The sequence below is a fragment of the Prionailurus viverrinus genome, chromosome D4 (assembly GCF_022837055.1).
Source record: "Prionailurus viverrinus isolate Anna chromosome D4, UM_Priviv_1.0, whole genome shotgun sequence".
NCBI lineage: Eukaryota > Metazoa > Chordata > Mammalia > Carnivora > Felidae > Prionailurus > Prionailurus viverrinus.
Genome location: NC_062573.1, coordinates 6555517 through 6571857, shown reverse-complemented (window position 1 = coordinate 6571857; position 16341 = coordinate 6555517). Strand labels below are relative to the sequence as shown.

Below are 16341 nucleotides of genomic sequence, written 5' to 3'. Positions count from 1 at the left end.
GCGCAGTGCCTGGAAGGCAAGCGGGGTCTGTGGGCGGGGCTCCGAGCCGGCCCCGCCCATCTTGGTTGTCATAGTGAGGCGGGACGCACTGAGACTCCAGGATCCCAACCGCTGGAAGCTAGAGGCTGGTGTCATGGAGTACACGGGGAGCCAATATATTGGGGAATATGTAGACGGGAGGTAAGGGCCTCATCTGACTCATGTCTTAAATCTGTGACTGGTTAAAGAGGGCTGCCTTTGCAAAGCACTTTGTTCCAGGCACTTTCACAAACTTTATTCCTTTTATCCTTCGGGACAACGCTTTCAGATATGATTGTTTATTTCCATTTTACAGTTAAGAAAAATGAGACCCAGTGAAGTAAAGTGACTTGCTCAAGGACACATATAATAAGCAGCATAGCTGAGATATATTCATTCCATATATACGTGTGTGTTTGCTATCTGCAGTTTTAGATTTGGGGATAAAAAAATACTAAAAAATGTCAAGATCCTTGCTCTCATAGAGTTTACAGTCTAGTTGGTGTATGGCCAATAAACAAAGAAATGGGAAGATAATTTCAGATGGTGGCTTTGCCTGAATCCTCTCCTCCCCACAGCAACCCTATGAGATAGATACAATACTCATTTTACAGATGGAAAAAGTGAGGCTTGGAGTAATTATGTAACTTGCTCAAAGTCACCTCATTGGCATTTGGCAGGTCAGAGATCAAAACCCAGGTCTGACTCCAAAGCTCATGAGCTTTCTATGGAGCCCTGCTGCTGGGCTTCTACAGAGGACATGGCCAGTTGGGGCTGTCCTTGAAGGCTTTCTGGAGGAGGAAATATTGAAGATGGGCCCTGAGGATTGGGTAGGATTTAGGTGGGTAGAGATGCAAGGTGAAGAATGTTTCCGGGCAGAGGAAGCAGCATGAGCAATAGTTCAGAGGACTTATAGGGGGAAGAGCAGGCAGTTCAGTTGGGCCGGAGTGTAAAGAGAGTGGGGGCCAGAGCTGGAAGGGTGGGTCTGTGCTCTGGCATACAGAGATCTGAGTACTGTGCACAGTTCTGTGAGTGGGAGGAGCCACTGATGGATAGATCCTTTGTAGGGCTGGGCACTAGGAAATCTAATTTACTTTGCACTGTATCTCTCCTCATAATGCATATGTCACTTAGTAAATGTTGGCTGAAAGAATTCATAAAAGAATGAAAGTAAGAAAAGAAAGAAAAAAAGGAAGGAAAAGGAAAGAAAGGAAGAAGGAAAGAAATGAGGAAAGAAAGAAAGAAAGAAAGAAAGAAAGAAAGAAAAGAAAGAAAGAAAAAGAAAGAAACTTGTGATATGGTAATCATGTCCTCACTATGGATTGAGGTCTTTATCTCTTCTTTTTAAAAAAAATAAATGTAATGTTTATTTATTTTTGAGAGGGGGGCGGAGAGAGATGGAGTGTGAGCAGGGGCAGAGAGGGGGGAAGACACAGAATCCGAAGCAGGCTCCAGGCTCTGAGCTGTCAGCACAGAGCCCGACATGGGGCTCAAACTCATGAACCACAGTGTAATGACCTGAGCCAAAGTCGGTGGGTCGTTTAACTGACTAAGCCACCCAGGCACCCCTGTTTGTTCTTTTTAACTTACTTTGAATTTATAATGAAGGCTTTTTGCCTTGAATGAATAAAAGAAAAATGGGAGGGAAGGAAAGAGAGGAAGAGAAGGGAAAGAACGAGGGAGGGAGGCGGGGTGGAAATAGAGAGATCAAGTCAGAGCCCATAGTTGTCCCAGGAAGAGGTAGCAGGACCCTGAACCAAAGCAGAGGCAGTGGGGCTTCAGGAAAGAGAGAGATGTATAAGTTCGGGAATTTACATTGTCAGGACTTGGCAACTGATTGGCTCCCAGTCCCACTCAGAGACTGCCTCCAGTCCCAACTCAGTGCCTGGCTCTAGGCTTTGAACCTGGAGGATTCTGGTACCATTCGTGGAAATTGAGAACTCTGAGAAGGGGCTGCTCTGGAGGAGGAGAGTATGAGTTTCATTTGGGGGGAGCTGGAGATGCCTATAGAAGGTCTGAACAATGAATGTCCAGTTTGCCGTTTAAAAAAAGGGAGCAGGGTTCTAATCTCAGAGAAGGGTTTTGATAGAAACGGAAATGGTAGATGTGATTTCAAGCAAAAAGATAAAGGAGAAAAGGCATTCTCTCTCCTCTCACATCTCGCAGTAGAATAAAAGCAAAATCATTTTTGAGTTCTTAGTCTATATTGGGCATTCTGCCGTTGTTTCATAGCTATTATTTCATCCAATTATCTCAACTTTGGGGAGGAGTATTGTCATTATCCCCATTTTATAGAGGAGAAACTCGGGCTCATCAGAGAGGTGAAGGGGCTTGCCCAAGGTCACACAGGCTCATAGGTGGAGCCAGGCCTGGATTGGGCCTGGTGACCCCAGGTCTGCATGGCTCAGGAACTGTGCTTCAAGCACAGTGGCATCTTCTGTCTTCTGTCATCTGCTCAGTCACTGCACCCTTCTGTTTCCATTCCTTATGCAGCGGATGTTTGCAGAGCACCTGTGTGAGCAGAATCATGATTCCAAGAACTAAGGATACCAAGGTCTTCATTTAGAAGCTTCAGTGAAATAGGGGATACAAGGAATACAAGTACAATGCAAGGCAGAAAGTGCTGAGCATCCAACGGAAGTACACACAAAAGCCTAAAGAAGTTCAGAGTTAGAAGAGGTGACTTCCAGCTAGCAGGGAAGAATAGAGAAGGAATACAGGAACGAAGAAATGAAGGAAAGTGTCTCTCTTCAGTACTCGCTGCATGGAAGGCCCTTCACTAGGAAAATCACTATACATTATCTGAGTTGATCTTGGGCATTAATCTCAGTCACTTTCACACATGAAATGAGTGGTCAGCTGGTCAAGCTGGGCATCCCTGCCCTGTGCTCCTGTTAAGCGCCTGTCTTTCCCCCACATGGCAATTACCACACATTATGTATTTACTTCATTGTGTCCCCCACTAGACTGTGAGCCCCCTCGAGGGGCGGGGGGTTACTTCGTATGCCTTGATCACTGTTGTGACCAGGTTGTACCCTGCAGACCAGACTCACCACGTATGGTAGGTGTTGATAGATAGTGGATGCTCTGGAAATATCTGTTGGAAAAAAGGGAAGGAAGGAAGGAAAACAAAAAAGTTTAGGGAAGTCTCCAAGATGATACAGCCAGGAAATGGTGAAATAAGATTCAAGCCTATGTCTCCTAAGTTTCATCCTTTTCCAAATTCTCTACAAGTGGTATAGAGGGCAGGGGTAGGCTGATCATGGGGGACAGGGAAGACCCAGAACGAGCTGCCAGGAAACCTGGCCCTAGTCTCTGCTTCACAGTGCTGTGTGGCTTTGGGCACATCCCTCCCCTCTCTGGGCCAACCAACGGGTGTGTCGGGGGAAGTGTGAACTCCAGGACAGCCTATAGGTAAGGTGGAAGACCGACAAAACTGCACCCGCCCCCACCTTCAACAACACAGACCCTCTCATTTTTTAATTTTTGAGGGAACTGAAGAAAAAGTTTGGTTTTGAACAAAATATTACTGGGACGGTAACATCAGAGGACCCTGAGGATGAGGTTCCCACTTGCTCGCCTGTGCCTGTCAGCTCTGATCCTCCAGCCGCCATGCACGGTTCAATCATTTCCCTTTGTCCTTGCAGGATGGAGGGCGAAGCCGAATACCTCCTCCCTACCGAAACAAAGTATGTTGGGGAAATGAAGGACGGCATGTTTCATGGCCAAGGAACCCTGTACTTCCCCAACGGGAGCCGCTATGATGCCATTTGGGAAAAGGGACTGGCCGTGAAGGTGATCAGCCTGAGGAGGGGAGGTTGCAGAGAGCAAAGCCTCGGACAGGAAAATCCCCCACTATGGAGCACCCTGACCTCTCCATCCAGTGCCCACCTCTTTCCATTCCCTCTTCTCCCTTCCTACTGATCTCCCAGGGTTCTAGAATCCTCTCCTCTGGATCCAGAAGGGCCCCTGGAGAGGCCATGATGAGTTTGAATCCTATTGTGCCACTAACTGTGTGACCTTGGGCCCACGAATTCCCCTATAAACTGGGGACAATAGTTGTACATCATATTGCTACTGTAACAAATTACTACAAACCCCGTGCCTTAAAACAACAGAGATGTATTACCTTACAGTTCTGGAAGTCAGAAGTCTAAAATAGGTCAGCAATGCTGCATTCCTTCCAGAGGCTGAACGGGAGAATCCATTTCCTTACCTTTTCCATCTTCTAGAAGCTTCCTGCCTTCCTGCATCACTCTGACTTCCGCCTCCATCATCACCTCTCCTTCTCTCTGCGTTTTCCATCATCTCGTCTTCTATCTCTCTGGCCCCCTCGCTTCCCTCTTATAAAGACCTTCGCAATCATACTGGGCCCACCCAGATAATCCAGGAAAATCTCCCCATTTCAAGATCCTTAACTTAATCACACCTGCAAAGTACCATTTGCCACATAGGGTTAACATTTTTACAGGTTCCGGCATTTATGTGTGGGTATCCTTGGGGAATCGTTATTAGCCTGCCAGAATAGTACTAGCCACTTCCTAGGGTGGTTGTGAATGCAAATGAGGTGATATCTGTAAGCCCTTTGCTCAGTACCTGGCATAGAGCTGGCACTCAGTGTTAGGTCATAGAACTGCTGCTGTCACCGCTACTGGTATCATGACAAACATCTGACCCATCTAATCCCACCTAGTATTTGTGGGCCCATGAATACAGTTCAGGGAGCCAGTGCAATGTCCTGATTTATATGGGAGAACAGTTTTCTCTGAGGAAAGGTCTATTGCTGTCATTGGTTTTACTAATAGCCACCTTAAGAAGGTTAAGAAACATTCCTTGTTTTACAGCTTGGAGACTCTAAGCCCCAGGAAGGGGATATGACTTTTCCAAGGTCACACAGTGAATTAATAGTATCGGAATTTCCATCTATGTTTCCTGATGCCCAGGCCAATGCGACCTCTACATCCTGGGGATTCCTTCAGCGCTAAGGCAGCAAAAGCAGAACGTACATGTTTGGACAAAGGGCTATGACTGATGGCCATGACCTTTTCAGCTACGACTGAATGCTTACTCTATGCCAGGCACTGTGCTAGATGCTTTGCCAGTACTATCTCATTGAATCGGCCCTATAACATATATATTCTTATCATGCGGTTTTGTAAACGAGGAAACCAAGGGCTCGGTCATCTGCCCAGCATTGCGCAGTGAGTTGCCACATTTTGAGTGCCAGTCACAGAGAGCCCAGCACTGTAGCCATTCCTTCTAATCATCACAGCCATAATGGCTGTGATAGTTATCACTTCTCTTCTGCGGCAATAAGAAAGCCACCTCTCCCCTTGACATCCGTCCTTCTTGGCAGAAGGGCAGCCTCATGCCTGCGCGCATGCTCCTTGTCTTCCAGGGCACGTACACCTTCTCGGACGGGCTGCAGTACGATGCCGAGCACTGGCATTACTGCGACGGCTGTGACCGGAGGTTTTACACCGAGATCTGCTATGGCTTGAAGCCTGCAGGTACCTGGGCACCCGCCCTTTTCTTCACACCCAGACCGAGAGGGGAACGAAGGGGAAGGGCCGTGGCCTATTGAAGGAACCCAAAAGAGAGGAGGCATTGAGCAGAGGCCGCAGGACACAAAAGAGCCAGGTTGTAGAGCCAGAAAGACCAGTCCTCACATCTCCGCTGTACCAGCTGGGGACCACAGGCAGGGCGTTCACAGCTCTGTGCCTCAGTTTCTCTCCTGCGAAATGGGACGATAGCATCATCCACCCCACAAGTGTGTTGAAAGTAAGATAAGGCATGTATAGGGTTTATAGCAACGTCTTGCTCACGGTGGGCGCACGGTCCATCTCAGCCATGATATTCCTAGAACCAGCTGTAGCACAGAAATTGAGCAGCACCGAAGGAGCATGAGCTCCATGTATCAAATGCTAGCTGGGGCTCTCCAGAATCTCCAGATGACCCTGCCGTGCCTGCCGGTCTGGTCCCATGTTGTATTGGAGGAAGCCGAGGCCCAGGGGTCCAGACATGCTTCCCAGGAGCGGAGTTCCCAGGGGGCCCAAGTCTTCCTCTCTGCGTTCCCCGTATCATCAGAAAGCGTGCTCCGTCATGGAGGGTTACGTTTGGGCCTAGACTCTGGACTCAGAGAGCAGCCACTTAAGGGGCTCCTCTGTGTCTCAGGGGCTTGTGTGAGGTCCGCTGCACCTCAAGAGTATAGTTTCTGACACGGCTGAGACAATGCATCCAGAATGACACGTGGGACAGTGACTTTTCAAATTATAAGAATAAATCCTAACTTAGGAGATGATGGGGTGTAGTTGACTGAGCCTGGAGCTGGAAGGTCTGGGTTTGAGTCCTAAATTCCCTGTCAATAGCTGGATGAGCCTGGGCAAGTCAGCCTCCATGAGGGCAGAAACCTCCAGAAAGCACCCGGGGTGGAATCAAACCCGGCTCAAACGGTGGCTATGTCACCTTGAATCAGTTAGTTGATCAGGTGAGCCTTCTCTCCCTTTGTCTCCATTGTCAGCTCTTCCCCCCACCCCAGTTATTAATTTGGGGGTTCCCAGGGCTCTCCGTCCTTAAGCCCTATTCTGTTATCCTTCTGTACCCTATCCCTAAACAAGCTGATTCGCTTCTAAGCCTTCATTTATACCATCAGCTTCCAATGGAAATCAAAATCCCTGAGCCCTGGGTTCCTGCAGCCAACTTCCCCAACACCTGTGTTTGTCATCCCTCACTTTGTCTACACTGAACTTGTTACCTTCCCCACCAGCCCCTTCTCCCCCCGTGATTGCTCCCTCAGAGACTGTCGCTCCAGCCCACCTAGATGGGCTGAGTCCTGCCTTCTTTCCCCATGTACAAGCAACTACCTGGTCCTGTGGATTCTACCTCTTAAATATATTCATTCATGTGTTCATCACATAATCGCTTACCCGAGATCTAGGTTTGACTCACTCTGGGCCATTCTACACTCTGCAGTCACTCTACCCTCATCTTTGAGGAACATGACTGGGATTGACATTCCCCCGCCCCCACCCCCACCACATACTCTTCAGTGCCTCCTCACTACCCTCAAGATAAGGTTCCAAATTCTTAAAATGACCTGCATTCTCTCGCTCCTGCTGCTGTCCCCAACCTCATACCACACTACCTGCCTTTCTTGGATAGTCTCTCCTCCTTCGCATACTGGCTATACCTCTATTCCTTGAAAAGACCATGATCTTTCCTACTGTTCCCTCTGCTGGGAAGCTCTAACCCCTCACTTCACCCCGAGAACTCCTTCCCATCCTTCAGGTTTCAGCCTAATGCCCCTTAGCCTGGGGTTCCTTCCCTGAATTCCCAGACGAGGCAGGGTCTCCCTGTGGCATACTGCAGAGCAGCCGTGGCTGTGCCCAGAGCTCTAACATGAGTGCACAGAGTCTCTCTTCCCAAGTCGACTGAGCTCTACGAGGGCGGGGGGTCAGTCTTATTCACTGATGTGTCCCCAGTGCCTGGCACGTTGCTGAGCATACAGTAGGCATCAGAAAAGAGTTACACAGGGAGGATAATACTGACTTCACAGCAGGGAGAGATGGGGGAGTGGGAATTAAGGCAATGACATTGAATTTCCTGAGTACCTACTCTGGGTCAGACACTGGCTGGACCGCCGGGGGCCTGAGAGCAGAGGGCACAGTCTCTTCCTACCAGGAGCTGCCAGGCTGGATGCCACTTAAGAACCTTGTAAACGGCTCCTCCTGGGCTAGTTATGACAGGGCCTGGACTTTGTCATGGTCTCATCACCCTGACTGAAGCCTGTAGGCAGAGAGAGAGCCCCTGGCCACAGACACTCAGCTGTCACATGGAGACACTCAGCTGGTTTTGTCAGAGGTGGGGCTCGTAGGCAGTGCGGTGACCTTCCTGGCATCCTTCCTTCTCCTCCAGCAATTCCCAACACAGCAGCTTTATCCTAAGTACCCACTGCCTGCCCACGTCACTGGGAACTTGGCAGAGCTCTGCGACAGCCGCCTCTTAGCCTCAAGGGCGGGGGGAGGGGGGGTGGTGGTGGGGGAAGCGTAAGGCTGCCCCTCCTCCTCGCTGAGTATCTGTGAGACGGCACTGGCATGAGGCTCCGGGGAGAGAATGGCTGGAGAGGGTTCGGCACGGAATAAGTGCTCCGTAACCGTTAGCCAATAATACACAGAGGGGTTATCATTAACCAACATAGGAGCAGCTGTGCGCAGGACTGAACCCACCCCCCCACCCCCACCCCCTGCCACGAGCCGTGAACATGGTGCTCTGCTCGGTGGGCATCCAGCCCTCGGTCCAGAGAACAGGGAATTACAGGAAACACACATTAGAAAGATCCCTAGAAGTTATTTATTCCAACCTTGCACCCATTACTCGGGCCTCAGCCTTCCAAGATACACAACACACAGGGCAGTGTGACCTACAAGGTGCACCAGCTCCTCTTGAGCTCCTGGTGGTTTGGACGCCCCTGGTCCTGTCAGCGGTGCCCGGGACATCAGCGGATTAACCTGTAGGTTTCACGGCCGGGTGTCTAGCTGCTTCCTAGCTGGAGAGTCTTGGGCAGGTTACTTGACCTCTTTGAGACTCAGTTTCTTTATCTGAAATGGGGCCACTGGATGCTGTGAGAATTAAATGACACTGGCAGGAGTTAATGAATTTCCAGGCACAAGATGGTCACTCACTAAATGGCAGCTGCTGTGGTCATTTTGGTAAGAGTCAAAATTCTCCACTCCTGGATGCTTGCCCACCCGACGCATTTCTTCCTACGCTTGTCCTTACATACGCCCTGCTCCACACGGTTTCCTGAGTGAGGCCTGATGACTCATGCCTCCATCCTTCTGCCAGACGTGCCTTTCTGTCCACATGGCTGACTGTGATGCACCCTCACGGTCTCTCTGCCTCCACAACCTATGCCCTTTGGCCTGGTGTCCCTAGCAATGGAGGATGGGGTCAAGGAAAGAAGTTGCGGGTCTAGTCCCCAAGACCCTGCTCACAGAGCCGTTTTCAGGAAGCTGCTCTCGGGCACTGCTCCTGCTGCTCTGAGTCGGGAGTGTTCAGCCCAAGGGCGGTAGCAGATACTCACGTGAGCAACCAGCCAAAAGTGGACGTTAGGGAGACCAGGTTTAGATTTGGCCTTGGTAGTGAGCGGATTATCCACTGTGTCTTTTCAAGGGATCTCTCAAGTCACCAATATGGACCCGCCTAGAAAAATCCCTGAAGGCTGTTACGATTGCGGAGATGGCTTCTATGACCCGGTCACAAGGATAATCAAAGACTATAGGAACCGCTTTTTGAGAAATGCAGGTATGTTCATTCTGACACCCTGTGGCACATGTTTTCCCTCCTCTCATTTACCCATAGGTTTGTGCATATGTGTGCGCACACCTGTGTGCATTTGGTGAGAAAGAAACTTTTGCTGATAAAAGCCAAAAATTATTATCTGTTTCACAGTTGGGAGTTCTTACGCCTGACAAGTCTGTACGATACAGTCATAGAATGAGGCAAAGGACACTTGTGGTTAACTGTGACTGCAGAGAAGTATAGCACGAAAAGGATTAAAGTACATATTTTTGCGTGCTTCCCTTTGACTCGTATTTAATGAGCACTTACTAAACGCTAGACACTACAGGCACCAAAGCTGGACCCCAACCTCCTTCCTCATGGAGCTTATGTTTTGACAGGTAGCAGACAAGCACCAGAAAGGGTTGATCGCATCATGGAATAAGCCCAGTAAAAGGGGAAAACGTGGCCCCAGATTGGGGCAGGGGGAGAGGTGAAGGCGGGGAGTCCCAGGGAGGTGGGAGGGATGCTGTGGGAGCACAGAGAAGGGATACCTCGTCCAGAATTGGAAATTCAGAGGGTCTCAAGAAGGAAGTGACAGCTAAAATGAGACCTAACGAGTAACTGGGAGTTGGCCACAGGGCATGGGGAGAGGTTTTCCAGAGAGGAAATAGCACAGGTAAATGTCGAGAAGGTGAATGATACCATGTGGTACCAGAATGCTGGCTGGTGCCCTCAGCCATGGGAGTACCTTGGAGGATCCAGGACCTCAGCTGGTGAGCGGACACAAGCTGATCAGGCTTATGGTGACCAAACTCAGAGGAGGCCAGTGTACAGGTAAGGACACTTTCCTTTAACATGGTGATTCGGAACCTTTCACTTTCCTAGAGACACAGTCCCACTAGGAATAACAAGAACAATGGACCCTCTTCCTAGAAAAATGTGTGTGCACACACATAAACATGCATATGCACACGCACGCACGCGCGTGCGCACATTTTGCATATAGTCTTAAGGACTACTTCTTAAGACCCGGGTCAAGGAACCCTGCTCTAAAATCAGAACGAAACTTCCAGGGAGACCAGGAGGCCTGGGCTGGCTGATGAGAGCCTCCTCTCCCTACAGGGGCATTTACTCAGGGAGTCAGTGGTCATCAGAAAGTTGCCTTGTGGTGCTGAAGTAAGAGTAAAGGGAATGGTCAGCTGGTCTTCTGGCTGAATCCTGGAGCGGAAATAGCGCTACCCCACCGGGGGCTACTGCGGGGAGGGTGGCAAATGTTCACATTCCACGTCTCCTGGCAGTTTGCTTTAATGACTTCCCATTTGCCATTGACAGGGTAGATTCTGCAGAACACTAATTCTCCTGGATGTTAATAGGCTCTCTATGAAGTTTCTTGATTGAGTAAGCTAAAGAGATACTGAGTGAAACAATGCTCAACAATTTCATTTATTGAAGGGCTTCTCAGGGCCATTAATATGCTAATATACTTTGTACTTTTCCTTCCCAGCACTTATTTCAACTGTAATTAAAGCCTCATTTGTGTGATTAATTGCTTGAACGTCTGTCTGTTCCACTAGACTGTAAGATCCATGTGAGCAGGAACTCTGTCTCTGTATCAGGCAGGGTCCAGACAGGAGGACAGAGTGAACTTCGTATCAGGAAATTAGTTAAAGAGATATTGGAGTACTGACAAAGCATCGAGGTGACAGAATAAATAAATAACTGCAGGGAGCGACTACTACCTCAAGAACTGGGGGAGGAGCCGGAGACTGGGCTATTAGAACCTAGAGGGTCAAGAGAGGGCCCCCCAGAAGCAGCAACTCAGACCTGTGGGAGGGGCCGCTGCCCAGTGGGGCTTCTGGAGAGAGAGCCATAAAGCGGATGGTAGGATCCCGGGGAGAACTGTAAACTGGAAGTGAGTTGGGCCGCATTGCTGACGTTGACACTGACGCGAGCAACCAGCAACACAGAAAAGAGCGTGTTCCCCTCTGCCTCCACGTGCCTGGCAGCATCTAACTGGGGGCCAGCCGGCAGAGCAGTGTCCCACAGCTCGGTCCCGACTGCAAAGTGAGAATAGAATGGTAGGTTTGGAGCTGAGAGTCAGCAGCTCGGTCACTGGCACAGTCCCGCCACCCTTTGGTTGTTGTTTGGCGTCCATACTTTTCTGTCCTACAGACGGAACACGTTCGTGCCCTTCTGTGTGACTCGTTTGGAGGAGCCTTCATACAAATGCAAAGATGCTCTCGCCTTTCTTCCTAAGGGGGGAGTTCCTCCCCCCTCCCTCTGGGGCAAGTCCTGGGGATGAAGGGCGATTGAGCAGGGGTGAGGGGGACTGACCACCTGGCTGGGATACAGGGTGTCAGTCAGGAAAAAGGTATCATAAGTGATAGGTCTTAAAGAATGAGCAGGGATTTTGTTAGCAAGGATGTTGGGGAAGAGCATTCCATGTAGAGGGAACAGCATATGCAAAGACACAGAGGCATAAAAAAAAAGGCATGGCATGACTAGGGAATCAGAAATTGTGGTTCCCAGAATCCTACCAAGCCATGCTTGGTAATAAAATTGAAAATGCATCATGGCACAAACAGATAGAGCACTGAGGATTTTTAGGGCAATGAAGTTACTCTGTATGACACGACAAGGATGGCTCCATGTTGTTATACGTTTTTCCGGCCCCGTTGAACGTACGCACCAGAGTGAACCCGAATGTAAACTTTGGACTATGAGGTGTCAGTGTAGCATCCCCAGAGGCACCCACTCTAGTGGAGAATGCTGACAATGGGAAGGCCACGCATATGTGGGGGCAGGGGGTATACACAAAATTTCCGTGCCTTCCTCTCAATTTTGTTGTGCATCTAAAACTGCTCTGGAAAAAAAAATAGCCTTTAAAAATGCATCATGAGAAGGGAAGGCCATTCTTAGGAGTTTTGGAGAAGGGTGGACACCGATGACTGGTCCACAAACACTTAGTGGTTAGTTGCCGTGGCTCTGACTCTGGGTTAGGCAGCATCATAGAGTCTTCTCTCAGGGAGCAGGAGAAACCGACAGTAAATCAGGGTTGCCACAAGAGAACCTAGTAGGTCCCTGGAGGTCAGGGTCAGTGGGCCAGCAAGGTTTCCCGGAAAGAGCAAGATCTAACGGGAAGCCTAAACAAGAGCAGACACGTGCAGCAGGGTTGGGAAGAGTGTTTGAGGCAGAGGGAACAGCACGCGCTAAGGATAAGATGTGGGAGATCGCTCCTATTTAGGGGCTACAAGTGGTTTGGGAGCATGAGACAACAGTATGTCGAGGGAAGAAATGTAAGAGAGGAAGCCCCAGGGGTGGGAAGGGGAAGAGCAGTAGGGGGGACAAGGGAGGGTAGTGTAGTAACTGATTCATCATTTGGAGAGATTTCTCTGGTTGCATATAGGGAAGGGGCCAAAGGGGGTAAAACTAGATCGGAAAGATGGCGAGATGGCGAGAGAGGAGTACCTGAAGGGATTCGGGCCCCAGTGCTCTGTGCCAGAGGCCCGGGTTCCGAGTCCGGGCCCAGCTCTCGGGCTGCCTGCTGGCTGACCCTGGGCCAGTGCCTTCCCTCTCTGGGCCCCTGGCTCTTCATCTGTAAAATGAGGGGGTCAGGCTGGATAATTCCTAGGGTCCTTCCAACCTTAAGAGTCCGCGATGGAGGAGAAAGGTAGCCAGGGGGTATTTTGGTCCTGATATTATAGGACAGATCGAGCTTGGAGCGTCCTGAAAACCACTAAAAGGAGTCTCCGTGTATGGCCACCTAGTCATTACCTTTGACTCACCTCACCCTGCCAGGGACTGATCCGGACTTCTGTCCATCTCCTGTTTTCTCCGGGGCCCTTTCTCCCCTGCATTCTGGTCTGCCCCCATAAACAGTGCTTCCTGTTGGCCTCCTGAAGGTACAGGGCTGCCGGCCGTGCGGGCCTAAGGTGGTGCCTGAGGCCATCCCAGAATAAACAGAGTGGCCCGAGCCACTGCTATTACGAAGTGCATGCCACCTTGGCTGGGTCAGGGCCGGGGACGCTCTTTTTATAGGAGGTCACAGGCTAGGGCACCAGCAGGAGGGTCGCCTTTGGTTCACCCTCAGGCCTCTCTGGAAGGCTCCGGCTCCTTCCCTGCCTCGCACTGGCTTCACCCCCCAGACCTGATGGGAAAGCCCTAGCCCACTGAACTACGAACTGCTGAATGGCAAGCATGCCTGACAACCCCGGGTTTGCTAGACTTGGGTTTTGAGAATGCCTTTCTTACCTGGGGAGGATGTACCTGCTCGCTGGAATCGGATGAGAATTTAAATCTATCCTTCCACTCACCAAAAGGCCTTTGAGTGTCCACCGTGTGCCGGGCTTTGGGGATCTGAGCAGGCAAGAGTTCTCTCAGACTGTGGCTCTCAAACCTTTGGACCCAGGCCCACAGTAAGCAGCAACGTACATCACAACCCAGTACACACAAACACACACACATTTGTATGTATTCTTTGTACACATGATGTACTAGGATATTTTCTGTTTTAATCTTTTAAGTTTATTTATTTATTTGGAGAGAGACAGAGGGCAGGAGAGGGGCAGAGAGGGAGACAGAGACTCCCAAGGAAGCTCTGCACAGTCAGCGCAGAGCCTGATGAGGGGCTCGAAGTCACGAACCATGAGATCATGACCTGAGCAGAAATCGAGAGTCAGACGCTTGATGGACTGAGCCACCTAGGTGTCCCTATTTAATTTTAAAAATCCTGGTTGCTAGGCACTGAATGGATTTCACAACCCTCGTGAAGTTTGGGACCAACCATTGATAGATCATTGTCCTAAGCAGCCTTCCCTGACCAACCTCCTCCCGTCCCCTCTGTCTCCTGCTCCATTGGGTTAGGTGTCTCTCCTCCATGCCCCACCAGCCTCCCTAACAGCACTTAGCCCATAACTGCGGAAGCATCTTTATTTGACTAGCTCCCCCGCTAGACCAGCAGCTTCTTGAGGACAAGGACCAGGTGACTATGTCTGATTTATCACCGGGTCCCCCAGCACCTCACACAGGTCCCCAGACTTGGAGCTGATTAAATGTTTATGGAAGAAAAGCAGGTGGGCAGGCAGAGGACCTGCCTACAAGCCCCTCAGATTCTTCAACAAATTATACAATATTCAGTCCCCGGCACGTAACAGACAACTTATTATTGTGAATAGTAAAAACAATCCACTGTATTTCTCCACACCTCTCAAGTTTTCAAAGCTGCTTAAGCATTGAAAAGCTTAAAAGCTTACGCATCAAAGGTCTCAAAGCAGCAACCCTCTGGCCCAATCTGGTCTGCATGGTCTGTGCTTGGCTGGCCTGTGTACCTACTTGGGGCATGTACCGCCCAGGTCCCCACCACTCCCTGCTGTCAGAGCCCCAGTGGCGTCAGTCATTTCTGGTGCCCACCTTAAAGCTTTTGGGCTCAGGAGCACTGCATCTCAGGTGGACCTCCCACGCATCCAGTGAGCTGGGAACGCGTGTGGCCTGGCGTTAGGGAACTAGGTCTCCAGTAGTGAATGGCAGATGACAGACTGCTGGAGGTGAGGCTGGATACAAACCCGCTCCCATCTCACTGCAGGTCCGGTGGTCTTCCTCCTGCACTTTGAGGCTGCCTTTGGGACCATAGAACCATGAGAGGTAGCAACTCAATGCAGGCAGTATTTCCAATCAATACAGCAGACACGAAGCAAAATAGAGACGGAGCTAGGACTTGCCTCCCATGGGAAACTGGGAGAGATCAGAGAGAGAGCCTGGTGTGGTGGTTAAAAGCCCAGGATCTGGAATCCACACCTCTGGCCACCCTCTGGTCCTGGATCCACCACTGGCTAGCTTATTCCTTGTCTCCTTTTGGAGGCTCCGTTTCCTCATCTGTAAAATGGGCCTTCTAGTAGTACTTAATCTGGAGGTTAGGGAAAATGAGATTAAGTGTGTAAGACACCTGGCCCAGTGCTCGTGTCCTGTGGTTGGCGGTTGTGACTGGTATCATGGTGATTACTGACTCAGGCTGGAGGAGAGGGAGGCCCTGGGATTTGCTGAGGTTTCTCTGGGTGCTGGAGAGACAAGAAGGCTGCCAGGAGAAACGAGCCTGGATGTGCCACATCTGTCTGCCTCCTTGGGGGTTTTGCTTGGGAAATGAAATACTGCCGAAACACTGGGCCCTGCAGGCCCTTGATTGTGGCCTTTAGAGCCTCCCGGCTCATCTTTCACCGTCCTGTCTCTTCCACCCCATGTTCCAGCTCAGCCAGACGAGCTGCTTCCACCAATAAACACACCTGTGTTCTTACCTCATGTCCTCCCCCAGCCCAGGATGCCCTTCCCCCTCCTCTCCACCTGCCACGGTCCTCCACACCTCTCTGTGGTTGGCACGTGACAGGAGGCCACGGAAGAATGGCATGGGACGCTCCCGGAACATCCACGGCTCAGGGAATGGAGGGGACCCTTGCCAGCCCCTTGCTAAGCACCGTACCTGCTTATCTCCTCTGCTCTTTCCTGCCATCCCAAGTGGGTCATTCTTAGGAGCCTCGGTTTGCAATGAGGACACCTGGCCTTAGATAGGTTGATACGTTGCCCCCGGTCAGACAGGCAGCCGGTGACAGAGTCGGAGACGAACCCAACTCTTGCCCACATTCTGTTCTTCTTGGCTTTGTGTCCTGGTTTATTCTTTATACGGTCATCTCCCTTCCTTGACGGAGCCATGGCTCATTCATAGTTGTTCCTGCAGGAAGCCCAGGCCCTGCCCCCCGCTGGAGCTCTGCAATGTTCCTAAATGAACGAAAAGGTCCATTGTAGAGTCTTAAGACAAAAACACCACCGTCCCCAAAGTGAGATGCTACGTTATTTGATAAAGGGCCCTTTACACACTGTGGGCCAATAAGGAAGCATTCAAAGATACTGGGGATAATTACCCTTAATATGGTGGGAAATTGGGAGATTAACCCCTACCCTCCTCCCCGTCCCTGTCATTCTGCTCAGGAAGGATAAGCCAGGCCCACGTTAGCGGTTTGTACGTGTGTCTCTTCGTGTGGCTGTGGCTTGCCT

The 16341-nt window shown here is 50.4% G+C and overlaps 1 protein-coding gene across 2 annotated transcripts in view; it reads left to right on the top strand.

Moving 5' to 3' along the window:
* The first annotated feature begins 38 nt into the window (after positions 1–38).
* The window catches only part of MORN5 (MORN repeat containing 5), a 29979-nt gene continuing 13676 nt past the window's right edge, over positions 39–16341 (top strand). Inside the window, exons 1-4 of one of the 2 annotated variants that reach the window (XM_047830540.1) lie at positions 47–180; positions 3666–3813; positions 5417–5528; positions 9190–9321. In XM_047830540.1, coding sequence (XP_047686496.1) covers positions 134–180; positions 3666–3813; positions 5417–5528; positions 9190–9321 — 439 coding nt within the window. In that variant the 5' untranslated portion in view covers positions 47–133. Of the gene's footprint in view, positions 181–3665; positions 3814–5416; positions 5529–9189; positions 9322–16341 lie in introns of those variants that run through there. The other variant, XM_047830541.1, reaches the window with a different exon arrangement.